The sequence below is a fragment of the Anolis sagrei genome, chromosome 2, assembly GCF_037176765.1.
Source record: "Anolis sagrei isolate rAnoSag1 chromosome 2, rAnoSag1.mat, whole genome shotgun sequence".
Taxonomy (NCBI): Eukaryota; Metazoa; Chordata; class Lepidosauria; order Squamata; family Dactyloidae; genus Anolis; species Anolis sagrei.
Window position 1 is genome coordinate 72,459,821 of NC_090022.1, and position 26,524 is coordinate 72,486,344.

The following is a 26,524-nucleotide window of genomic DNA, read 5'->3' on the forward strand; positions in this document are numbered from 1 at the left end:
ACTGGAAACACGTAAACATGTCATCTAGAGATAGTATAAAGGTTGATTGTTACATAAAGAAAAAACAAATATTTGGGGTCGTGATGGCCCCTGCCAAAATTGTTCTTATATAAGATTTCTGTCAATGATTTCTATTGTATACGTGGCAGAGTTGTTATACGCATGTGCAAAACTAGTAATTCCATCTATAAATACTGGGCTGAAATTGACAGTGCTTTGTGCTTCATCAGCCACTTTGGGAAGCTGAGCACCTTTACCCTGGGTAAGAATAAACGCTGGAACCCTGTCAAGCTGTCTCTGTCTTCTTCCTTCCCCACGGATCTCATGGAATCCTGGTAAATATTTGGAACATATGGCGTGCTGCAACAAGTCCAATTGACAGCTTCAACTAGAGTAGACGTTCTGAATCAATTGCTGGATGTCAACATCTGTGTAAATTCCATCAGTTAGGTGGATCTGGTCTAATGTGGACCAGAAGGTAGGTTTAAGTTTAAATGCCTGCAGATTGAGTTACCAAAGAGGTGTATTCAAACCAACATTACAATAAACTGCAAGTTCTTTTTTTTATAATAGTTTTTATTAAGGTTTTAAAAATAACATCGAAAGAGGGAGAATATTTAAAAAGATGATAGGAAAAAAGGAAAAAAGTAAGAAATACATCCCCCTACCCCCAAGTCCACCAAAAAAATACAAAAATATAAAAGCCACACAAAATAAAGAAAAAAAAGGGGGAAAAGGGGGAAAAAAGAAAAAAAGAAAAAAAAGTATAAAATAAAAATTGACTTCCATCTCTCCATCAGGTGTTGTGTCCTCAATGATATTTCCATTATATCCACTTCATAGTATTCCTCTTATTTATTTATTTCCTTTTCGTAATTTTCATATAGAGTCCAATCTGTCCTCTTTATCGGGTTCCCGGTATTCTTTTTCAAGAAAAAAGTTAATTCGTCCATTTCTCTTATTTCTCTTAATTTCCCTAACCACTCTTCAGTGGTAGGGATATCTTCCTGTTTCCAAAACTTCGCCAATAATATTCTCGCCGCTGTTGTAGCATAGGTAAATAGTCTATCTTCGTTCTCATCTAATTGTAATTCCAAATCTGTAAATCCCTATAAACTGCAAGTTCTTACAAAATATAACTTCAATTCCACCTCTAGTCCTTAATGCAGGCGCAAGCCCTTTGCTGAAACAGAAGATGCTATGTCATCACAGTGGTTCAGACCTCAACATCACCCCATGATAGTTTCCTAGTATTACCATGCTAGCCTACCATTATAAGTTCCAAGAAGACATCTACATTGCAGGGAACCAAAAGCTCCTCTTGCTCTAGGGAAGAAGCTTTCAACCAGTTTGGCTTCCAAGGTCCTGATCCATTTTGCCTACATTCATATTGACCTTTCTGGCCAAATTTCAGTGTGTTAGCATTTTATCCCTTTCCCAGAATCTACTTTCCACTAACATAATTATACTACTATATCTGCCAGTCATTTTGGATCATTCATGGAGAATAAAACCATCACTGAATACTAGTCATTATGATTTGATATGACTTCCAGTATCACAGGCAATATGCTCAATACAACTTGGTGAAGAATATGAGTGGGGACTGCTGTTGTGGCCATGTGCTGCTGGTAGTTGTCCCAGTAGTATTTGGTTGATCAAAATGGTAACATGCAGCTGGCCTAGATACACCTTTGGTCTGTTTGGCGATTGCTCTTCTTATATTCTTTCCTTTTTTATTGTGGTCTCTTGGGTCGGAGAGGAACATAATTGAAAAGTAAGCGTATGACCTGGTATCTATACACACTGGCTTGTTGCCATTTTTCAATACTTTCATATTATGTTTGGTACTAGCACTTTCAGTAAAGTTATTATTTGTGTGTGTATTTTCTTGTTGTGTGTGACCCCCCCCCCCCCCGGACTCTATAAAGGGTGGTTCAAAACCAAGAAATTCAGTTTTTAGGCTGGAATGATCCCATAATCCCTTGTCTCTCCCCCATGTGGGAACCTAAGGCTCTTTCCATGGCCCCCAAATGCAATGCCCCTGTAACCCACACTTTATGGACTTTCTATGAACTTTTAAAAACCTTTAATCAACTTTTCATGGACTTTGGAACTCTTATGGACCCTATACCAAACCCTTATGAGCTTTTATGATATTTCACTGATCTTTATGAACTTTTAATGGACTCTGGTTGCTTTGGCAAATGATTGCAGTTTGACATCTGCTCCAGCTGCAATGAAATAAACATCTTGGTGGCTTATGCTTCAACTTGGTGATATTTATTCTGGAATATTGGCTTCTCTTTTCTCACCAGGCATCCCACAATGGCTTGGGCATAATCCACAGCCATTCTAAATTGCTCAACAGCAAGCTAGTATCTATACACACTGGCTTGTTGCCATTTTTCAATACTTTCGTATTATGTTTGATACTAGCACGTTCAGTAGCACTTTCAGTAAAGTTATTATTTGTGTCTGGGTTTTTCTTTTTGTGTGTTAGAATTAATTGTTTTCAGGAAGCAGTTATAGATAAAAGTGGCTAATGTTTTCATTGAACTTTAATTGCATACTTTATGCAGTTTATACTACTTTCGCAACACCTCTGGAAAAAGCAGTTATAATTACAAATTAACAAATGTCTGGTTTTTTATTCCTAATATGCAGTTTATAAGTGCATAATGAACACATAAACTATGACCCAAGGCAATTTTTTTAAAAAAAATCAGTGCAATGGCTTACATTCACCTGGTGGGATTGTTTTATGCTTTTTAAACAAAGAAATTGCTGAAATATATAGTTGTTTTTTAAACAACTCTTCATCTCTAAGGAAATGTTCTGCATTTTATTTGAAGCAAAAAGAGTGCTCTTCTGTTACCTATGGTTCTTTGACCCCTGACTATAATGATGTAAAAATAAAAAGTGTTCTGTATTCATTTATTTATTTACCACACTTGTACCGCACCCTTCTCACCCCAAAGGGGACTAAGGGCAGCCTCACAAAGGCAACAATTAAATGCCGCATATACATATTGCATATGCACATATTATATTAGTTGTACAAGGTCAAGAATGGTCAACAAGAGAAAGTGTCTCCTACACATCTTGTCTCATGGGTAAGACACCCAGAATGAAGAACCAAACTTAAGAGGAGTTCTTATATGAAGTGAGCAGAATAATTATTGGCTCTCTAAGTCAAGTGATTCCTAATAACTGATTGGTTTGTTTGCTTTCCAGATCATTTTCAGGTGTCAGTGTAGATTAAAACCAGTTGATCTTTATCCCCTTGTGGTATGGAGCATATGGCTCAGATTTCTTTAGTCAAGTTTGGCTCAAGTTTACGGGATGCAAGTCTGTGTAAAAACCATGCTGGCATGTGTAGTAATAGCATTCCCCTACCTACAAATGATACTTTCAAGACTCTAATTCATGCCTGAAACCATGGATAGTATTAAATCCTATATTTTATACCAGTAAAATCCCAGTGAAAAGTGAACTTGCAGAAAGGAGAGGATTACTGTACCATCAAATATCCAATTGAGATCTATGTTCTGATGTTCATTGGATCATTTATCGACCTTGTCTAATGTGTGCATTCACATGGAGATGTTGTCAGTGCATATTTATATATTAATTTTACTTCAAAAGACTCAAAATAGATCTTTAGATTGAACCCTAAAGAAATCATGTGTTCATCCTCTTCCTGGAAAAGTTACAAGATTCATCTAAGCACTAAGTGTTTCCGTGTGCACAGCTTGTGGTCTTCCAAACAGAATCCAGTCCACCAGTTATCTTACAATTAAGGTTTGAGGGCTTTATTTTTTTCATTGTCAATCAGAAAATCTATATGGAGTCTATAAATCCCCCAAACTTAGAAATGTTTGTAACTTAGAAATGGATAAAGGTTTGGGACAAAACAAAGGTGTATGCAGTGGTGCATGATGGACAGAAAATGGTTAGAATTCCTTTCTTTCACTCTAATAATACAGGACCCAGGCATCCAGTAAATATAAATGATGGGGTAACCAGGACAAATGAAAGGAAGTACTTCCTCATATGGCACATAGCCAAACAGTGGAATACACTTGTTATTGCCATCAAGTCAGCTTTGGCTTGCATTGACTCTATGAATAGAAGATTGCCAAGACAACTGTATTATTAACTGCCCTGCTAAGGTCCTGCAAATACAGGGTGTTGACTTCATTCAACCTATCCTCTTGTAATTCAGTCATCTCCTTTCCTACTGCCTCCCATTATACTAAGCAATACATAACTTCTTTTCTAATGAATCATCATATGTCCCAAAATATGATAGGCTTGACATCTAGGCTTCATTTGCTCTCTGTCCTATTTATTTGTCTTTTTAGCAGTCCATGATATCTGTAGAACTCTGCTCAATAACCACATTTAAAATGAGTGAGTTCTTTTCCTGTAACTTCCTTTGTTGACCAGGTTTCACAACTACACATAGAAATGAGAAATATGGTGGTGTGGATGATCTTGATTTTGATATTCAGTTATCAAAGTAAGGTTATTGTCATTAGTTGATCCATCATGCTGTGTTGCTTTCATCTTCCAAGTGTGAAGATGCATCTACATAGTAGAATTAATGAGTCTGGTACCGCTGTAACTGCTATGGCTCAATGCTAAGGGATCCTGGGGGAACCAGCCCTACTTCACAGAGAAACCCAAAAGACATTTTAAAGAGTGTAAATCAGGCATGAGCAAACTCCAGTCTTCCAGGTGTTTTGGACTTCAACTTCCACACTTAATCTTTATTTCCTTTTGCAGCAGTTGTATAGCTACTGGCAGGCTGTTAGAAGTTGTGGGAGTTGAAGTCCAAAACACCTGCAAGGCTGCAGTTTGCCAATGCCTGGTGTAGATGGACCTTCAGAATGCTGTAGTTTTACAAGGTCTTTAGCCTTCTTTTCAAAGAGTTCTGGTGCTTCACCAAACTATAAATCCCAGGATTCCATAGCATTGGGCTATGGCAGTTAAAGTGGTTCCAAACAGCAATAACTCTACAATGTAGAAGCACCCTAAGACAGAGAGTAAGTAGGTATTCATCTGCTTGGGCTAATTTTGTCTAACCTTGTTCTGAAGTGCAATTCTCTGAACTGAAAGCACATTGAAAGAAGCTAGATTTTTACAACAGATATTTTCAGTCTGCTTGGCATTGCATCTTTGCAATGCCAAGCCAGGTGAATATCTTTTTAATCTTTATTTCCCTTTGCAGCAGTTGTATAGCTACTGGCTTTAGTCTGTGTCTCTCCGGAAGCTGCATCCTCACATGTCAAAACAGAATTTAGGGGTTTTGGAAGGAATGATAGAAGATAAAATGAACAACAACATACCTTCTGGATGACTGTTGTTAGTCACATTCACTTCTGATTAAAAATCATTAAACATGAAATTAGCTCGTTTATGTTATGGGTCCCCTGGGGGTTACTTTAATTATGAGGTGCAGATGGTCCAGAACCTGGGGAAACAGCAGCTTTGGGGAAAGGGACAGAGCAGTGTGGAGGGCTCCGGGATGCATGGAAATGGACTACAGAAAGGAGGGAATGTAAATTAATGTTTCTTCCTCTTTTCTTTGTTATTGGAACCCCCTCAGCATTTCACAACAAATCACGGATAATGAATATGTACACATCTCCTAATGATTAGACCTTTTAAACAGCAGAAATTGGGAAATGCAGCATCAGTTTATATCCTCTCTCCTTGCCTTTTCTTTTTCTTTATAATGTCAGTTTGAATTTGTCTGGCTTCTGGAAGAAACAGAGCCCCTGTAAAGCATTATGCTGGAAAGGTAACATATTTTTCCCCGAGTGCACTATTCCATTGTATATTAGTCTCTCTATTAAATTAAGTTAACTGAAAATGTTCCCAGGCTACCAATGGTTGTTGAAACAGTAAATATTCCATTTGAGGAATGAGAAGTGTGAAGGTAGTTGCAGGTGCATTATTGTTAGTGTGGATGACTGGACGACTATTTGTGATGGCTGCCATCACATGGGCAGTTGTTTCTGGCACATTATGAGACAAAGAAATGTCCTATCACTGCATCACTCACTTTGGTTAACACAGTGGCAACAGCATTTTCACACAATGAGCCTTTTTCTTCCAGTTGTTCTCAGCCATTGCCCTTTTGAATCCCTGGTCACTGGATTATGCTGGCTGGAGCTTCTCAAAGTTAAAGTCCAAAAAATCTGTGAACCCAGCTCTAGAAACTTGAGTTCAACTCTTAATCTGGACCAAGATGTGGGAGAAAGAATGCATGCATACATCTATGTGTGCAGATGCAGACATACCCACCAATACGCTGAAATCTAATCTATGGTAATATTGCAGGAGCAAATTAGAGGCAGGGCCCAAGAGCTAAAACCATTACTACCATTAGTTGATCTATCATGCTGTGTTGCTTGCATCAGTAATTGGCAGGTTGGGCTAAACAATGTGAGAGCAAGTGGTTCTCATTTAAAGCAATAAGTGTAAGAGTGGGACTTCTGCTAAGGACATGAGGTGTGCTTATAGACATGTTGTGTCATGAATGATGGTGATGATTATGATACTTATGAGAAATGTGAAGACCAATTTTGAAAATTACCTGTTCTATAGATATTTAAGAGGCACTAAGAAGTGGATCGTCTTTAGGAATGAAAGATGTATGAGTATTGGTTTTGTCTGGATTTCTTAGACATGGAGTGGACAACTGCACTGAAACTGGGAGAAACTTTTCAGGTTGGTCATGTGCTCAAAGGGCAATAGTTTTCATCCACTATCTTTACTTTTATTGTAATTGGTTTCACAGTCTGCCAGGTATTACTGACTAGAACATCAGTCCTTCAAGTTCAATAGAAGAATCTAGGAATCAACATGGTTAACATCAGATAACACATCATATTTTAAGTAGTGTCAGTGTTTGTGATTGTGTTCCATTGTATAGCGATTTCTTCCAGATTTTTATCATTCTAGAATTGCTCCCAGAGCACCTTTTTTTTCCTTTCCCAAAAAATGCTCTCAGTTGGTAAGTCTTAAGGTTACATGGTTTTTTGCCCCTTTCTCCAATTCACCCACTGCTACTGAAAGTTGCTGTTGACATTTTAAAAATAAATACAATTATTATTTTCCCCCAATAAATTATTATATGTTAAGATTGTATGGAGAGAAACTTAGGGCTCTTCCAGACAGGCCCTAAATCCAAGGATCTGATCCCAGATTTCTGCTTTAAACCGGATTATATGAGTTCGCACAGAAAACCTGGGATCAGATCCTGGGATATAGGGCCTGTCTGGAAGGGCCCTTTGATGGCTCATTTGGAGGAGGAGAAGCAACACTCATTAAACAATGGATATTGAGACATTCTAGGATTATAATGTCCTCCGCAACTTTAGTAAAACTACCTTGCATCAAGCAACAGGCTCTGGCAAGACCTTATGAACATTTTTTTCAAATCCCCCTCTTTATCATTCTGGTTTTTTTAAAAAAAATCATTTCTATAAGAATTAAAAGCTTTAACACCAATTGAGATTTAATCCCTTAATTTTGCTCCTCTTCTTCCATCCAGTATTTCCCTGATGACATTAAGGGAACTTGCCACTTCTGCAGCTCAAAGACAAGGAGGTTGGGCTCTAAAGTGGAAGGGATTATAAAAGTAGAACAAAGAAGAAGACCTCACTTATATCATGCCTTCCTTCCAAATGTTGCTGGTGGCTTCCTTCTTGCCACCTTTGCTGTAGCACTACATCAAGACTCAGATAGTTTGTAAAGCATTAAAGGATAAAAATGAAGTGTCCTTTGTAATCCCAACTTGAAAGATCAAGCATAGGGACAGTGAAAGTAAATTTTAAGAAACTAGAATTTATTCACAAAGTGACATCATTGCTCATAAAAGGGCAAATTGGCTTCCAATTTCCTAGGTAAGCCAATTTGAATTAGTTCTCAATTCTGACTCTAAAGCAGAAGGTTATTTGATTATTGAATATATGTACACACCAGAGCTTGGAACCCACTCTCCCATCCCCAGCCAGCCAGTATGGACAGTGACCATGTTGCTGAGGGCAGGGAAAATGCACTGGGAGAAATAATCTAAAATATGGCATTTCCAAGCTCTGATAGCCCTTCGCGCTTGTTAGCAAACATTCAAGTGCTGTAATATGGCTCTATCCCAGACTGCACACACAACTCTGTGCCTTTCTGTATGCATTTTGTGAACAGTTTTGGGGGAGGGAATGAGATAATTTATTACTGAAGAGGTGCTCCTTCTTTTATTGCTCACAGAAGTCTGCAACAACTCCCTTGTGTCAGGAAAGGGGGTCCTTTGTCTGCTCAGCATGGAGCTCCAGCATACTCTTGTGTAATTAGAAACAGATGCCCCCACTTAGCGGCAAAGTTGCCATTTGTCATTTTGTTCCATCATGATGACAGGTGAGTCCCACACAGGCAAACTGATGATGTGCTGCAGAGAAGCTAAAAGTAGCACCAAGGCTCCTGAAGATTTCACCTGCTGCAGCTGAAATAGCTGGAAATGCGGGGGGGGGGGGGTGTATTTTCTCATCATTTCCATTTAACAGCTGACACTAGTGAGAGCCCTGTGGTGGAAAGAGAGATATGAAAGGAGCGAGATGATTAAATACAGCAGAATGTGTGACTTACACATTTAGAGTTACATTGTGACATGGCAGAAGACCCTATTGTCCAGAAGTTGGCAATATCATGTCTGAGGTCTAATCTGCTAGCTAGCCAGCAAAACCTCCCACCCCAAAAGTATTGTTCCCAAAGCCTCATCCCCTAGAGCAAAATTGTTGAACTCATTTTTATTGAGGGCCACATGAGCCTTGTGGTTTTCTTCAAAGGGCCACTGAATCCATAGAAGGAAAACCCATGGATACAGAGGACCAACTATATTTTTATACATAGTGGTCAGTTCTCTATGGTTTTTATCCAATTTGCATCTCCAGCTGTTACTTAATGACAACTCCCATCCACCATGCAGAGCTCTAAGATTGAGAAAAGATGTTGTTAAAGGATTTCATGGCTGGAATCGCTAGGTTGCTGTTAGTTTTTCGGGCTGTATGGTCATGTTCCAGAAGCATTCTCTCCTGACATTTTACCCTTTAAATGAGATTTTTAAGGATTTTTAAAATATCCTTTCAAAGATATTTTAAAGTCAGAGAAAATATTCACAAGCCTTGTATCTAAATTCAACCCCCACTCTCCTGACTAAACAGAACAAATAGCAGCCTTCCAGATGTCCCATCAGCTCTAGTCAGGATGTCTAATGATGAGGAATATAAGATTTGTAGTCTAGACTGGATTCCGCCCGCATGCTTTGAGTTTGACCATAGCCTCAAAATTCTGTTTTGTGTCATTCTGTTAGATCTGGGTGGGAAGGATACAGAAGGGGATCCTACTTTTATTTATAATCCATGATCAGAAATTAGAACTGGGTGCCCCCAGCTGTTGTCTAAATTGGAAGGGTATATATAGAACCCAGATATCTATTACTAAGATACACAAAGTATTATGTTATTGTTGTTGAAACTTCAAATATGTTATCGTACGACAGGTTTATTACTTATATATACAATATAGAGCAATGGTTCTCAACCTGGGGTCCCCAGATGTTTTTGTTCTTCAACTCCCAGAAATCCTAACAGCTGGTAAACTGGCTGGGATTTCTTTGAGTTGTAGGCCAAAAACATCTGGGGACCCCAGGTTGAGAACCACTGATATAGAGGAACAACTTGTCTCTATGATGGATAAATGTCCATATTCATGTAGATAAGCATAATAGTCCAATATGTCTGATGATCTGAAGGACTATTGATTAAATGTTAGCAGAACAGTAGGGGTGCTATGGCATATCTTGTCGTAACCTGGCCACCATGCAGAACTTTTCTTTGGCACAGCCTTGGATGTCACGAATAGTCCTTTGTAATACTTATAAGTGACTTTTTAGATCATCAGACAGATTGTACTATTATGTTTATCTACATGAATATAGAGTTGTTCCTCTATATTGTATATATAAGTAATAAACCTGTCATACAATAACATATTTGAAGTTTCAACAACAATAGTGTAATACTTTGTGTAAATTGGAAGGGTAAGCAATGCACTAAGTGGAAACTACCAGTTATCTTAGAATGGGGAAGTAACATGGGATTGTGATACAGCCAAGCCTGAATGATATTTATTTATTTGCCATATTTATATCCCACCCGTCTCAACCCTGAAGGGGACTCAGAGGCACAATTCAATGCCATACATTACCATCAGGGTTCTTGTCTCTGTGAAGAGAGAAGCATGGCATTCACAGATACACATCCCATAGGTAAGTCAAAATAGGAATTTGGGAAGAGGAAGGACCCTGATGAACACCAGAGAAGAGTGAGGAGTTTGCTTATAGACCTGGCCCATGACATTACCTGGTCCACAGAATCTGAAATGTTTTTCTCCCCTGTTGTACACCTTCCATGTAGACAATACAGATAGTGTCTTCTCCCATACTGAAAGGATAAACAGATGAGAAAAATGTGGGGTGACCTTATAAATTTCATTCTGGGGTGAGATCTGGGAAATTACTCTTTATTTCACCATTGCTTGACAGGGATTTACAAAGATGTGATTTGATGGAACACTGTACAGGATCTATTATCTGGATCTGTTATCGCATCATGGATCTATTATCAGGAAGCTTAATCTGTTCTACTTATTGAGTGTGCCCTAAGATACAAGCATAGAATAGATTAAGGTCTTGCTCTGAATTGTATAATATGAATGCCACCAAGACAGAGAACACAATCAACAGTTATTTAATAGAACCCAGTCTGGTCCAGAGAGGAGTCTGGAAGGTGTTAGAAGTATACTGTATGTTAAATCCTTACAAACCGGGGAGGGGGAGGCTTTAAAAACCTTCCTGGGTCATTTTGCCCATTAATGTTACAACAAAAATCCTCATTTTATATCATTTCTCAGACTTTCTACCACTTGGTGTAAAATGCAGCCTTAAATGCACATGCATAGCACCTTATATGTTTTCTTTCATCACCACGAGTTTCTTCTAAGACCCACTATTTTATCCTTGGGACAGCTTAGAGAAGCTACTCCTTTAGACAACTACTCCTAGAATCCACCAGCTAGCACTCCTTGTTGGTTGGAAAGTTCTGGAATTTGTAGCCAAAATGTCATATTTCCAAGCTGTGATCTGATCTGAAACAAACAATGCCACGAAGGTTTCCTTTGACAGAAGCAAAGAATTAGGAATGCTAGAGCTTTTGCTACTGAAAATGCAATTAATCTGTCATTTGCAAAAGTACCTGTCTGATATTTTTGTCCTGAAAAAAATGATATGTTATTTCTGAGACTTGTTTACATAATGCAAAGGTATGAACATATATGGGCATGGTGGTATGTTCTGTGTTGGTGCAGAGTAGGAATGCTACTTTGCCATGAAGAACCCTGTCAGTTGCAAAGTATCCAGGTATTTCCACTGAATGCAATTCTTTTCCCCCTCTGGCTCATTTAGATCTGATCTCACAGTATGCCTGCATCACACAACTTTTTTTTGTTGCTGAGGGATTATCAGAACACAAAGACACAGAGGCAGTCAGTAACAGATTATTGCGCACCAAACAACCCAGAAATATTAAAGTCCACCTGAGGATTAGGAGCAAGGCAGTATTTGCACCATGAGGGATCCTTGGCAAACCATCTCAATAAATCACAGAGGGGAAACACTGTTTTGGGAAAAGAAACTCATTTCAAAACAGCATGTTTGAAATGAGCTGGAAATGCAGCTAGGTAGGGAATATAAAGCCTTGGATCCCAGATATAAATGTTGAGCCATTTTAAAAATAGATAACAATCTGAATGGTGCCTCTTATCAATATTTAAATGCCCCCACCCCTCCACATTCCAACAGTGATTTTTTTTTTCTTCACAAAAACTGCAACACAAACAAGCACCTGTCAATTTGGGAAAAATATATCTGTTTCCAATGCATTGGGTTTTTTTTTTGTTTTTTGTTTTTTAAGGCCACTTTTAATTTTTAATATCTGGCACTTGCTCTCTGAGGATGTATTTGTTAATCATTGTTCTTCTAGCATGAAGAAATTTCCATAGCAATATTTTAAGGATATTTCTATATTACAAACCAGAGGTGGACAAAGTGCCTCCTGTGGGCTCCCCAAGCAAGGGATCCCACAAGGAGGGGGGTGGGATTCCAAAATGCCCCTAAATGGCTTCTGAATATATTGGAGGCATTCTCACCATATTCTGGGGGCAGTTTGGACCAATTTAGGCTTCAGGGAAGCCTGTTTAAAACAGGAAAACAGAATGTGACCCACAATTGAGGGAAGTCCAAAAACATGGTGAACATGTCCTCAGTCTATAAATTTTATTTATTTATGTATTTATTTACTTACTTATTTATTACAGTATTTATAACCTGCCCTTCTCACCCCAAAGGGTACTCAGAGCAGCTTTACAGAACATACATACAGAAAACATTCAATGCCGATTATACAGTTCACAAGGACAGACAACACAAACAGAGTAAAGGCAGTTTTCTCCCATCTTATTTCCAGCATCTTGGAGGCTGTGCTCGCCTTCGGCCATGGGGGAGGGGGAGTGCTGTTGCTTCATCTTTCATGCCAAGGAACTTTCCACCAATTGATGTCCTTAAGGGCGAGTTTATTACCTCCCTACTAAAAGCGGTACCTATTTTCTCTACCCACATTGTATGTACTTTTAAATTCTCTTTTAAATGTGGTTTTAAGTGTATATTAAGGCATCAAATGGCTACCTGGTTGGAAGCCTCCTTGCGTCACCTACGGGTTCAAGAAAGGCCAGATAGAAATATCATAAATAAATAAATAAATAAAATTTCTGCTTTTGACCTGCTAGGTGAGCAGGTGAGCTGGGGTTAATGGCAGGTGCTCACCCCGACCTGGGCTCGAACTACCAACCTTCCAATCAGCAGGATTTTTCTGCAGCACAGCAAGATTTTTCTGCTAAGCCTGGCTCCTTGGAAGGCACTTGAGATTCAACAACTTTTTTACTTTTATGGGGAGGTGGATGCAGTGCAGATGTGCAGGCCCCAAGGTCTTCTGAGGGACCAGTACAGCCCGTTAGCTTCCCACAGTAACCCATCCTTCCTGTAGACTAATGATTGGCTGACTTGAGTTATAACATGATTTATTCCCATCTCCTTACCCCCTATTTAGCAGTATCTCTCCACGCTGACACAAATGACAAAGTATCCTGTCATATCTTTTTCAACAAGGCTTGATGGACGCCGCCGCTGGGCTGGGCCTCGTTCCCTTCTCTTCCTCCCCCAGAGAGGCAGGAGGGAGGGGGCAGCACGGAGGAGCCTTGCAGGCTTGATGGACGCCGCCGCTGGGCTGGGCCTCGTTCCCTCCTAATTTTTGGCTCCATACTGCACAAATATAGTGCTTCCATACCCCTTGTGCTGCCATGGTTCCATCCTATGGAAGCCTTAGGTTTGTAGTTTGGTGGGATACTTAAAATTGTCTAATTCAGCCCTCTGAATAATAACATTTGGACTTTCCAGTAGATAATTCTAAGCACTTGGTGAAACTACAATCCCAGAATGCCATGGGCTGCAGTCATGGCCATTAAAACTGCATCAAAATGTTGTAATAGCACTGTGTGAACAACCCACTGTCCATTCCTTTAAAAATGAAATGTTTTCCTTGTTTGTCAGATTTATGTCCACAGACTTGAGAGGAAATGAGACTTGTAAATAATAAGGTGAAAAGATGCTTGTTAAACAGTAATGAGCAAGGGAAGTGAAATGTAAAAAAAGGAAAGTCAGAGAGCATTACTTTAACAGGCAACATTAGCAAAATGTGGCTGGGTGGCCTGGCAACACAGATATTGCTGCACAAATGAGCTGGTGGAAATACATACAGATTCCAAAAGGGAAGTAGCCTCCTAGATCTATTGCAAGAGAAAACACCATGTGGCACCATAAAAACTAAACAGCTTTGTTTGGTATCTGATGGTCAGCTACTATCTGAAAGCTTATGCCAGTTAAAACATGTTCATCGTTCTGGTGCCACAAGACTCATAGTTGTTCTTGAAACAAGCAACTGGAATTTCAAAAACTGACAATTTCTTCATTAATAATACAGCTGGGATTTTTTTTAATGAATTGTTGTTGCATGATTTCATGTTACAGTCTGTCTTTGAATTTCAGAGGCCATGAACTCTGGTCATGTATGAATTTAGCAGATCTGTAAACTTTTTTCAAGCATATATTGCAGAAAAATATTGCTGGTACATGCTGGAAGATGAGATCTAGGTCCCCTAATGTTGTGGATGACATGATTACATCCTGTAACAGTGTTGCTCCTCTGGAAATTGTCACATTGACAATCTCAAATTATCCTTATGCGCCCTTAATTAAGGATACAAGTGCCTTGCTGGGTGAAATCAAGAACCAGCCAGAACCATGAACCGCCAGTCTAGAGCAGAACTTTCCAAACTTTGCATGTTGATGATATGCTTTTTAAACATGCATCCTTTCGTGACATGGTAATTCGGTTTTACTAGCGATGGGAAGTTATACTAATCCCTTATAATTATTTCTGCTTCTGTCTGGAGGTTTTTGAACTGAGGCTAGATGGTCATCCGGGGGGCTTTGACTGTGTCTCCTGCCTGACTGAAGGGGGTTATTATAGATGCCCTTTGAGGATATCTTATTTAGCCTTATATCCAAAACAAGACTGCAGCTCTGGATCTGAATAAAAGCAGACTGGTATTCCACCCAGCATCCATTTTCGATTGCTCAGAAGCAAGACTTCGAACCCTAGTAAAGTATAGATTCCTAGAGTCCAGTGAAGTCTCCTTCTCTGGAGGGTTTTCAACTGAGCTGTCTGATGTAAGGGCTTTGATTGTGTCTTCCTGACTGGCTGACCCTTGGGATTCCTTTCCAAATCTAGGATTCTACCACAAAACTAAACATGAGTCAGTACTGTGATGTAGCAGCTAAAAAAGCCAATGTGATTGTGTCTTCCTTCCTGAAAGAAGGGGATTGGATTTGCTGGCCCCTGAGGATTTCCCTTCCAACTCTAGGATAATATGAGATGGTAAACTGGCTGGAATTTCCGGGAATTGTATACCAAAACACCTGGGGACCTACAGGTTGAGAACCACTGGAAGCCTCCTTCTCTGCAAGAACTGGATGACTGTATACTGGGAAGTCCTGGATTGTGTGGCAGAAGACCTTTACACTGGGTGGGTTTTGGGGTCCCTTCCAACTCTATGATGCTATGATTCCATAGCTCTGTGACTGGATGACCATCTATCGAGAAGTCTCAGATTGCCCGGCACAAGGGGGTTAGACTGGATGGCCTTTGAGGGTCTCTTCCAGTTCTTGGATTCTATGACTCTAAATCCAAGGTAACTCTTGGGGTTCCCCTCCTTTTTCCCGCCTTTGCAAGAAATCAAAAATGAGGTGAAGGAGAAGAGGCAGGGAAGGAGTTGTAGACCAGGACACCCCTTCTTCTTACCCCTCACTCTCTCCTTCCACACCCTCCTCCTTCCCTCTCCCCACTGGGACTGGGGTTGAAACTGAAGGAGATTGGACCCTTTGGAAATCAATTTGAATCTTAGCTCTTCATGAGGTGGAAAACTGAGGATGACAAAGAGGAGGAGGATGGCAGAGTGGCAGATCATTGGCACCTCCATTGTTGCTTCTGCTGGCATCTTCGGGGTGGCCACACCCTTCTTCACCAGGCAGCCTTTATTAAGACAATTGAAATAAACACTTTCAATTATTTTAAATGTCATTTTAAAATGTTTATTTTAAAACAATCCAATGTAAAGCTTTAGACATTTATATCTAAAAGGCTGTTGGAATTTAAAAAAAAGAAAATTCCTGACTTGCAGACAGAAGTATAGCAGGAAAGGATCCATTGTTGCCTTTCTGGGAAGGGAATTTCAGAGCTTGGAGATAGGGTCTGTTTCAGGCATCCATGAATCATATTGTACATCCGGCATCTTGGGATTTTCAAAAAGGGTGGTATTTTCAGCTGGAATTCTGTAGGATTCAGTCATGGCAGTTAGTGTGGAATCAGTGTTGTAGTAGTAACATGTGAAAAGTTTCTGAGTGTGAATATTCTCTGTCGATATTCAATCAGCTTGTGAATTGCCTCACACGAACTGCCTGCAGCATCCTCCTTTAGGAGTTGAGGGGTTGTGGCTATGATTTGTTCTATTCCCTAAAACTTTAAGTACTGTGTCCCTTTGGCTTTCCTCCACATGTAGGGTTGAATTTAACTTCCTTCACATATTTTCAATCACCCATAGATTGGCTTACCCACATTTGTTAGGCCAGTATGATCTAAACACCAATAATCCGCTTTTCGAGCTATAACTAAGGATGGATTGAATTGGCAAATGCATTTATAAGTTGCCATGAGAGGCACATGACTGAAAACATGGTAATCTCTGTTAAGGAGTGTAAGTTTCCTGCCAAATGTTAAAGATAAGCTCATGCCTAGTCCTTTATATCCAGCTAGCAAACATCTCCCCATTGATAATTTTCTTGCTCCCTGCTTAAGTAATTGGCACAGATCTCCTTAAGCTGAAGCACTTTTGTCAGCTTGAGGTTTTTTAGCAGTCTGGGGAAGGAAGTAAAAATCTCTTTAGCTGAGCAGGTTTTGTCTCAATGATAACTCTGAAGAAGAGTTAGTGATTTTCAACTCATTGTGGAAGTTTCTCAGCATGACAGGCGTGGTAATGCTGACAAAAGCACAGAGATCTGGATTGGAAAGTTTACAGCTTAGGATATGCATGTACATGGAAATTAAAGCAATGATCAACAATGTAAATAATTTAGTATTTTTGTAGAAATTTAAGGAGGTCATGCCTTGATAGAGTAATTTATTTTTTTACTATTTAGATAATGTAGAGTCCAGTTTTTCAGAGAGATGAGCAGAGCAGAGAATTCTACGTGTTTTAAGGCACACAACTCTACAGGAATTAGAACATCCAACAGTCCAGTTCATATGGCAGTACAGACCAAAATATAAAACACAAACAACTCTCATCTCATTTGCAAAATTTTAAAATGTTGTTTTAAATGTCTTTATACCCACCTAAAAGAGCCAAGTAAGCTGTTCCACAGTTTGGGGCTACCACCACAAAATTCGATTGACTGTAGATTACCAATCAAACTTCTAACTAATATTTTCTCCTTATGACAACTCAATGATGAAGAAGATACATGTACAAATAGATACTTTCTTAAACTTAGAATTTACTCCATGTCTCTTTCCAGTGTGGAATATTCTTTGTAGCAGTATAGTCGCTTCAGTTTATTGGGTTTTTCTCTAACCCTCTTGATGTCTTATTTGCATGAAGTGGGCTGTATCAGTAGAAAGGGCAGTTGCCCTGTGGCATTGGCCCTGCCACTATCATAGCTCAGTTCTTTCCCCGTTTCATTATGTTGATGGGTGCATTCATATGGAAAAACATGAAGATAGGAGGTTTCCACTGGGCTAAAAATCCTGCATGCTCAGGATTCCCAATGAAATTGAAGCCTATTAGGATAAGCACCCCCTATGCACATGTCTATGCTCAGTACTTGGTTTTTAGGGGCAAAGATCTGCATTGCATTTTGGGACAAGAATAGGGATAGTGCCCTTTCTGTGTGTGGGTTCTCCTTCATGTGGGACTTCTCTATTAATTCTTCTCCTTTGTGTAATTGTGCTTCTGTGTGGTCATACTCCAGCCTCTTTAGTTGTCATCACTTTTTCCTGAGGTAAGAATTTATTGAACAACATTGAAGTATATCAGTTTATTAATAGTTTGCTGAGCTTCAGCTAGTTTTGCTTGTGTTAACTCTCTTATCATGGATGCTTTGATTAAAGAAATGGTGACATTTCTGGGATTCCTGACATTATGAAGAAATGGAAGACCATGTTTTACTCTAGTCTTCTCCAACCTGGGACTCTCCAGAAGTTTTGGATAGCAATTTCCATCAAACTCCAACTTATGTGAGTGAGATGTAGTCAGTGGCAGTGTTTTCCATGTCAGCATGTCAGTGAATCTACTCGAGTTTTAGTCTGAACTTTAAAGAAGTTCTCCAGCAGATTTGCTATTGTGATTATCCTTAGAAATTCCAAGGGATTTCCCTAAAACCCATGGTGAATCTACTCTGAGTCAGTCCCTAAAACATTGCTAATGTATTGTATCACATAGTTGGATTACTCTTGGATTCCCTGTGCAGTCACCACTAAAACTAATGGGAGTTGCTCAGCACCAGATAGGTTGAGCTACAGTTGAAAGAGGATCTTGACACATTCACCATCAATGCTCATTTATTAAGATCCTTTTGCAGTGATGCTTGATATTCGTAAGGACACATGGAACTATGCTTTATAGCCTTCCATTTGTGGAAGATGCTTCATTTTGAAAAAGAACTCTCTCAGCCTCAGAGGAAAGTCATGGCAAATCTCTGCAGAATAAAACAACTAATGTCAATAACTAATGATAGATTTGCCTTGTGTTCATGATAATTCAAAATTGCTTGAATGCACACAGCAACAACAAGTAGTCGGGGCTGGTGGTTTCAATTTTGGTAGGGTAGTAAATCATCTCTGAATTTTAGACTGAAATGTAAAAAAGATGTCCAGAGTGCTGAGCTCCAGCCCCAAAACAGATTCTGCACCTTGGAGAGCTCATTTAACTGGATCACAAGCTCTGATGTCAGGGCCACCATTACTTCTGATAGCATATCGATGAACTGAAGGAGAAGTTTTTATTATGGAAGAACTGTCTCAGAATAATGAGGCCCTTCCCCAACTTTACTGTGTTGATGAGTGACTGGCATTGGAGGGTGATGGGGAGGCTCTGAATGTTCTCCAGGAAAGGAGTGCCCTGCTGTTGCTCTGGCGTTCTTACTCCCAATCATGCATGCAGAGCAGAATTGCTGAGTTCCCTTTAATTATCCATTCTTGATAGAATGTAGCATTCTGTTTTGACAGTATTTCTTCTTCTTGAATTGCTAGTCCGTTTATGAATTTTATCAGCTAGCTGCTGCATGTCCTACCATACGGGAAGAGAAATTGAAATAGATCTTTCCATGTAAATAGTTTCTAAATACTTGAAATTAATGACATTCAGTTCTTCACTGGAATTATGAAATCACTGCCTAATTTCTCATTGCCTGTTTAGTGGTTCTGAGTAGGAGAACGGGTTATTAGCATATCAGCTCTCCTCCGTCATTAGCACATATCCCCCTTTCAAGAAATGAGAATATATTTCTTCTCAGAAATTCAGATACTTCAGAGTCAAGGCATTCAGGCGGGGGGAGTATTATAAACTCCCAATGTGACCTTCCAGTAGCAGGACAACTCTGGAAATGCAACTTTTGGGTCCCTGCTTCAATGACTGGGTTGTTTAAACTGTCAAGTACAACATTTTACTGAGGTGTTTCACAGCTTGCTTTGTGGTGAACCCTTTTAAAAGATCTTTTTGTTAAAAATTTAAAATATTGTAAAAGTTGGCATAATAAAGAAAGAGAAAGAAATATCAGAAAGAAAGAAAGAAAAATGCAGTTAAAGACAAAATAAAGAAAAATTACAATGACCCCTGGTTTTCTTTAACAGTGTTTATAAATCTTTATATATAAGTCCAACTTTTTCAGCTAAAGCAAGTATTTAATCACTTCAATCAATTATTCAAACCTACTAATTATCAAAATGTATAGTTATCATATGCTTCTACAGTCAATGGTTCCCAGCCTGTTTAAAATGTTGCCAATTATTTTTCTCTAATGAAAGCAGATAATATATAATTTTCAGCTAAATTATTCAATTTTAGCAAACTCTTTTGCTATTATTCATTTACTATTCAATGTTTGTGCATACAATAATCCCATTGCCATAGTCATATATCATAATAATCTTCCATATTTCCTTTCTATTTGCAATTCTGAATGAATGCAGAAGCCTCCTTGTTGAGGGCAGAACTGCATGGTCCAGCTTCATCAAGTGTCTAGAAACCCTGGCTGCTTCTTCTCCACAAGTATGACCAAGATAAGAGCCTCAATTCAATGCTACAATGCATGCTTCAGAAACAAAAGATCACAGGTTCAGACTTTAATATTTCCAAGCAGGAAAAGACTATTGTCTGAAAACCTGGAAATTTGATAGCAGTTGGTATAATCTCTAGATAAGGGAGTGAGTGAATTGTCCTATAACTGGTTAGGAAATGCTGCATTTTTCACCTAAGGAAAACCTGGGCAATCCAATTTGGCAAGATGATAGAGATTTACTAAAGAGATTGAAACCCACTGTGTGCTGAATTGCCAGCCCTGATTGCTTTCGTGTCATTGGGGCACATTAAAAGAACTATCCAAGGTACTGAACCATGCCCACAAATAGGCTCAGCATCTTGGATATCTACTTATTTATTATTATTTATTTATTTCTTGCATTTATTGACCGCCACTCTCAGCCCGGGGGCGACTCGTGGCGGTGAACAACAACATAGAAAAACAGTGTACAAAAAATGACGACAATACATACACAACTACTACTACATAACATATACTTATGCTAAAAATCCGCTTCGTCCAATCCTGGGGTCATAGTCAGTTTCGTAGTCATAGTCCATTCCAGAGTCGTTCCAATGATACACTCAGTTGAAGGCCTGCTCGAAGAGCCATGTTTTCAGGCTCCTACGGAAGGCCATCAAGGAGGGCGCCTGTCTAATTTCAGTAGGGAGGGTGTTCCACAACCGGGGGGCCACCACCGAGAAGGCTCGCTCTCTCGTCCCCGCCAGACGTGCCTGTGAGGCAGGCGGGACCGAGAGAAGGGCCTCCCCGGATGATCTCAAGGCCCTCGTGGGCTCGTAGGCCGAGATGCGGTTTGCAAGGTATTTTGGGCCAGAACCGTTTAGGGCTTTGTAGGATAACACCAGCACCTTAAATTGGGCCCGGTAGCAAATCGGCAGCCAGTGGAGCTGGGACAGCTGGGGCGTTGTACGCTCTCTGCGCCCTGCTCCTGTTAACAACATGGCTGCCGCGCGTTGGACTAGCTGAAGCTTCCGGGCCGTCTTCAAGGGCAGCCCCACGTAGAGAGCGTTACTTAAAGTTTAGGTAGCAACTAAGACGATGCCTTTAAATTTGACCCCCCAAATTGGATGAAACCGAAAACCACCGGTTACCAGCTAGTAAATGGTTGTCTGTATGAGCCCATTGTCAAACAGAAAAAGAAAATTCTAAAGTCTAGTCTACATCTAAGTACATCAGTATTCTGGATGCCTGAGGAACATTTGTTTCATAAATTATTATACAAAACGTTCTAATCAGCACACCTAATGTGTGGATCAGAATATGGCTATCCACAGCATTTTGCTGTTCTCTGAATGCTGGCACAGTTGTTGGCAATTTAAATATTATCAGAGAATGCATTTAAATATGTATTTTGGGAGAAAGTATGCTTTTGAATACATATTAAAATGCCTATTGAAACATGAATTTTGAAGAACTTCAAAAGAATTAATGTGGAAACAGAATGGGGCAGAATTATGAGTAAAACATGCGAAGGGGGCATAGACTAAGAACAGACAGATGCATCCATCCATAGGAAATATGCCCTAGAAAAAAAAGAATTATTAATATCATTGTCATTATTGTAGTTCGGTCTTGGAGAAGCATTCTTGTTGTTGTTTTTAACTAGTCCTGCTGCTGAAAAATTTATCAGGACATGCCAGATCGCTGTTCACAGAAATTCACTCTCCTTACCAGCTCTAGCTAAAATGCTTGTTCTGTGTCACAAATCAGGCTGCTAGCTGACCAGGGAAAATGCCCTTGCTGTTTTCCCCTTTTATCTCTGCATTAGCTGCCAAGAAAAAAAATCAGAAAAAAAATCAGAATGTGTTGCTCATTTCCGGACTTCTTTGGGGAAATGAAAAATTTGCACTGTTGCTCTTTAGGTATATTTTTGAGGTTGCATCAATTGCTTGCTTGAACTGTGCAGAGTGACCACAAATGCATGCAAAAATTCTGGTTATTGTATTTGGCTTCAGTGTGCTGTTTATGGGGATTTCCATGGCTGCGTTCACTTTAAAAGCTCTGTTGAGCCATGAGAGAGGCAAAGTGGCAGAGGCCAGAAGAAAGTGGAATCATGAGGCAGCTGATTCTGCCATATCCTCTTCCTGTACATGGCTCATTTACTCCAAAGTACACTTTGGCTTGGCAGTACCACAAAAAGTTTCCCTATAAGTTTCATTTCTGAATACTCTATACTAGTTGCCATTATTATATTGGAGAAGGAACACTCTCGTATGATCAAGGAACATGTTTTAATCTTTTTAATCATTTGAAAGTCTATTTAATTGATACGTATATTTTTACAGTTTTATAATGTTGTGTTTTATTGTTATGTTTTTGGCTGAATCTGGCACTGAATTATTTTGTAAGCAGCCCTGTATCCCCCTCTGGGGTGAGAAGGATAGGGTATAAGTACAGTAAATAAATCAATAAATACTATACTGACCACATTTTCCCTTTATTCTGCAGGAAGAACATATTGAATACTATGATTCCAAGGCTGATACAGAATATGTAAGTATTTCCAATTGTCCATCACTTCTGTTTCATACATGTGAATCCCTGCCATTTAGAGTGGTACTACCACCTTTATTGCAGCTGTGCAAAACTCATTGGCTCCGAAGTGCACAATTTACCCTTAATATTTGACAAAACTTACACTAGAATTGTAACAAGTACAGGTAATCATAGAATCACAGAGTTGGAAGAGAACTCGTGGGCCATGCAGTCCAACCTCCTGCCAAGAAGTAGGAAAATCGCATTCAAAGCACCCCCAACAGATGGCCATCCAGCCTCCAAAAAAGGAGCCTCCACCACAGAAAGTTAATTTGAGGAGAGATCTGCACTTTTTACAAATCATTTTCATCAAGAAGGCATTTCACATAATAAGAGGTGTGAATTAAAATAGCAATTCTGTCTTGCTGGTGGAAAATGTTCCTGTCAAAAGAGGAAAACATTGGTGTATGTTTGCTACATTTCTTGTAACATTTGGCAGCTTTATTTGACTATTCTAAACTTTTCTTGTTTTGTTAACTTTGTTCACCTGAGACCCACGAAAATCTGCCCGTGAAATCTTGTGAGAAATAAAGAAGCATGTAAGAAATGTAGTTTTTATAATGAATAACAGTGAAACAAGTTAGATATAAGCATGAAATACATGACAATCATATCATTGGAGAAATAACAGTGCATGGGGGGAAAATAAAATTTCTTTTCAATTCTAAAGCAGAAGCATAGATTCCAGACCATTCCACTCTTTTTATGTAATTTTATGCAAATAGTACATATAATGACAACAATTACTTATAGCAAAAGACTAAATTTACAGTGAAGGTTGTGGCTGTGAGGTTGTTTACACATACCTGGAAGTAGGTCAAACTGAACTGAGTTGGACTTTCTTGCAAGTAGTAGCATTGTAGCACAAAGCTTTGAAATTGGAAATGGAATGCTAAATCACATTAATCAGGCTTTCATCCAGATACGTCAATGTTTCAGTGTAGCCAACCTGCCCCTGCTCCTGCAATTTGATATGAATTTAGAAAGTAGCAAAGACTTCCCTTGTAATTAACTGCAGGATGAATATACCAGATTTCAATCATCATGAGTGCTGAAGAATCTACAAGTTTATATTTGGTATCCTGAAAAGTTACCTATATTAGCACATCTTCATAATTAATTGCATGAGTGTCTCATAGTCCCAGTTTTTTTCTGATTATCCCAGCAGGAATGTATTTCCAGAAGAGAAAGATCTGTGCCAAGTAAAGCACAGTTGTCTTGAAAGATCTTCTCAGGGAGGGTCATGTGTTAACTGTTTAAAAACTGAAACCAAAAAAATCTGTTGCCGGGTTGTTGTAGGTTTTTTGGGCTATATGTCCATGTTCTAGAGCAGTGTTTCTCAATCTGGGGGTCAGGACCCCTGGAGGGGTCACCAGGGGCTGTCAGATGGGTCACCAAAAAGCATCAGAAAACAGTATTTTCTGTTGGTCATGGGAGTTCTGTGTAGGAAGTTTGGCCCAATTCTGTCATTGGTGAGGTTTAGAATGCTCTGATTGTAGGTGAACTATAAATCCCAGCAAATACAACTCCTGAATGTCAAGGTCTATTTTCCCCAAACACCACCAGTGTTCACATTTGGGCATATTGAGTATTCATGCCAAGTTTGGTCCCTCATTGTTTGAGTCCACAGTGCTCTCTGCATGTAAGTGAACTACAATTCCAAAACTCAAGTTCAATGCCCATCAAACCCTTCCAGTATTTTCTGTTGGTCATGGGAGTTCTGTGTGCCAAGTTTAGTTCAATTCCATCATTGGTACTCTTTAATTGTGGGTTATTATAAATCCCACAATTACTATAAAACTACAATTCCTAAATGACAAAATCAATCCAACCCCTCCTGTCTTCAAATTTGGGCGTATCGGGTATTTGTGCCAAATTTGATCCAGTGAATGAAAATACATCCTGCATATCAAATATTTACATAATGATTCATAAAAGTAGCAAAATTACAGTTATGAAGTAGCAGCAAAAATAATTTTATTGTTGGGGGTCACCACAACATGAGGAACTTTATTAAGGGGTCGTAGCATTAGGAAGGTTGTGAACCACTGTTCTAGAGGCATTCTCTCCTGACGTTTTGCCTGCATCTGTGGCAAGCATCCTCAGAGTTTGTGAGGTCTGAGGGTGCTTGCCATAGATGCAAGTGAAACGTCAGGAGAGAATGGCACTGGAACATGGCCACATAGCCCAAAAAACCTACAACAACTCAGTGATTCCAGCCATGAAAGCCTTCAACAATACAAATCTGTTGCCGGCACAGGTTTGCACAGATATTCTGTTCACCATTAATGTTCACACTTTGTGAGGCCTCTCTTTATTGGTACTGCAACTCAAGAAAGCCAGAAGTTGGTGGGATTTGCTCCTTAGACCTAGACAAGAAGAGACAGTGCTGGCACCACTGTGTGCTTTCTATGTGACAGCCTGTCAGACAAAGCCTGAAGGAGCCAGGTGCACTTTTGCTAGAGAAAGTCACTTTGCTTCCTCAGAAAGTTTCTAAAATTAAAGCTGGCATCTGAAATTCAAATGAAGAGCAAACATCTAATTAGAGACAGAATCTAATTCTCAACCCTCCTCCCGGCACAGTCATCCTGTAATTCTGGCAATCAGCATGTTAAGTATAAACCAGAGAGCTTCGATTCCCCCAAGGAAATAGGTCTTTGCTAGTTACTGCATGTAATGTGAATAGTTGGAGGGAACTTGTTCAAAACATCTCCCAAGCATCAACCCCTGGCTGAAGTCAATCTAGAACTGGCTGCATTTTTGTTGATCACACAAACTTTGTGGAATGCGGACTGATCTTTCTGAGAAAGAGGTGAAGCAGAAACAAGCTGGATCCCTTGACTCTCACATGATTAATAACAGCAAAACCAAAATAAGGTACATTTGACCATGCTATTGGCCTGGAAGCTTTATGGTTATTATTAATTAAAGCTTAGAAGTCTGGGAATCCTGCATGGATGATGGCCTTTTAAGCACATTTCTTGCTTTGGAAACTGAAATAGATGTTTTCAAAGCTTTCTCTTTATCCCCAGTGCCCTAAACAATAGCCAGTGGCCAACTTTAGTCTGAAAAAGAAAAAAACAGGTAGTCAAGAGAAGTTAAGGTAAAATAGCACCTTGTCATAAACAGATACCTGAAGCCAAACATAGAGGAAAAACTCTACTCCAGCAGTGTTGTTTGGTAGCTGGAACCTGTTTGGAATTTGAATGTCTAATTGGTTTTCTCAGGAGAGAAATGCTAGAATTGGTTGAGGTATAAGTCTGCTTCTGGAAAATGACTACCAATGAGCCACCCAGCTAACTAGGCAAGCCAACAGCAAATTTTTCACAAAGTTATAGCACAGAGAATGTAATTACTAATGCTTTTATATATCTGAGAATAATGGTTTTTCTTTCTGCCCTCATTGTCTCTTTCTCTCACACACAAATTCTTTCTCTTTCTCTCACACACATGAAAAAATAATTTCCAACTATTCTTTGAAAAGTTTAAGACAGTCAGAGGCGGAGGTGACTGTGCGGGACTTCATATGAAGACATGGGGGGGAATTTGTGAGAAGTTTTTAGGTTGTCTTCTGCTTTGGTTGCTATGCCTCAAGACACACAGATTGACCTGCAAATTCTCTTACTTGCATTTTCTCCAATTCCCCCATTCATCTTATGCAAGCTCATCTGCACAAAGCAATCTAAGGCAAACACTCTGTTTCCATTAAGAATAACCTCATCACATCTCCTTCGTCCTCATCTACTTTCTTCATTATGAATTTTTCCCATTTGTTTTCAGTCTTGCTTGAGTTCCCAGGCAATGTCTTTGGCCTTGAACCTAAAAGTCATGGTATACCATGCAAGCATTCCCTCCTCCCTACACCTTCTTTTTTGC

At 39.4% G+C, this 26,524-nt stretch overlaps 1 protein-coding gene across 3 annotated transcripts in view; it reads left to right on the forward strand.

Annotated features, from left to right (window-relative positions):
• CACNA2D2 (calcium voltage-gated channel auxiliary subunit alpha2delta 2) overlaps positions 1-26,524 on the forward strand; it is an 809,616-nt gene that overhangs the window by 548,369 nt on the left and 234,723 nt on the right. For all 3 annotated transcript variants that reach the window (XM_067463620.1, XM_060765787.2, XM_060765788.2), the window contains exon 5: positions 22,562-22,606. In XM_067463620.1, coding sequence (XP_067319721.1) covers positions 22,562-22,606 — 45 coding nt within the window. The remainder of the gene's footprint in view (positions 1-22,561; positions 22,607-26,524) is intronic.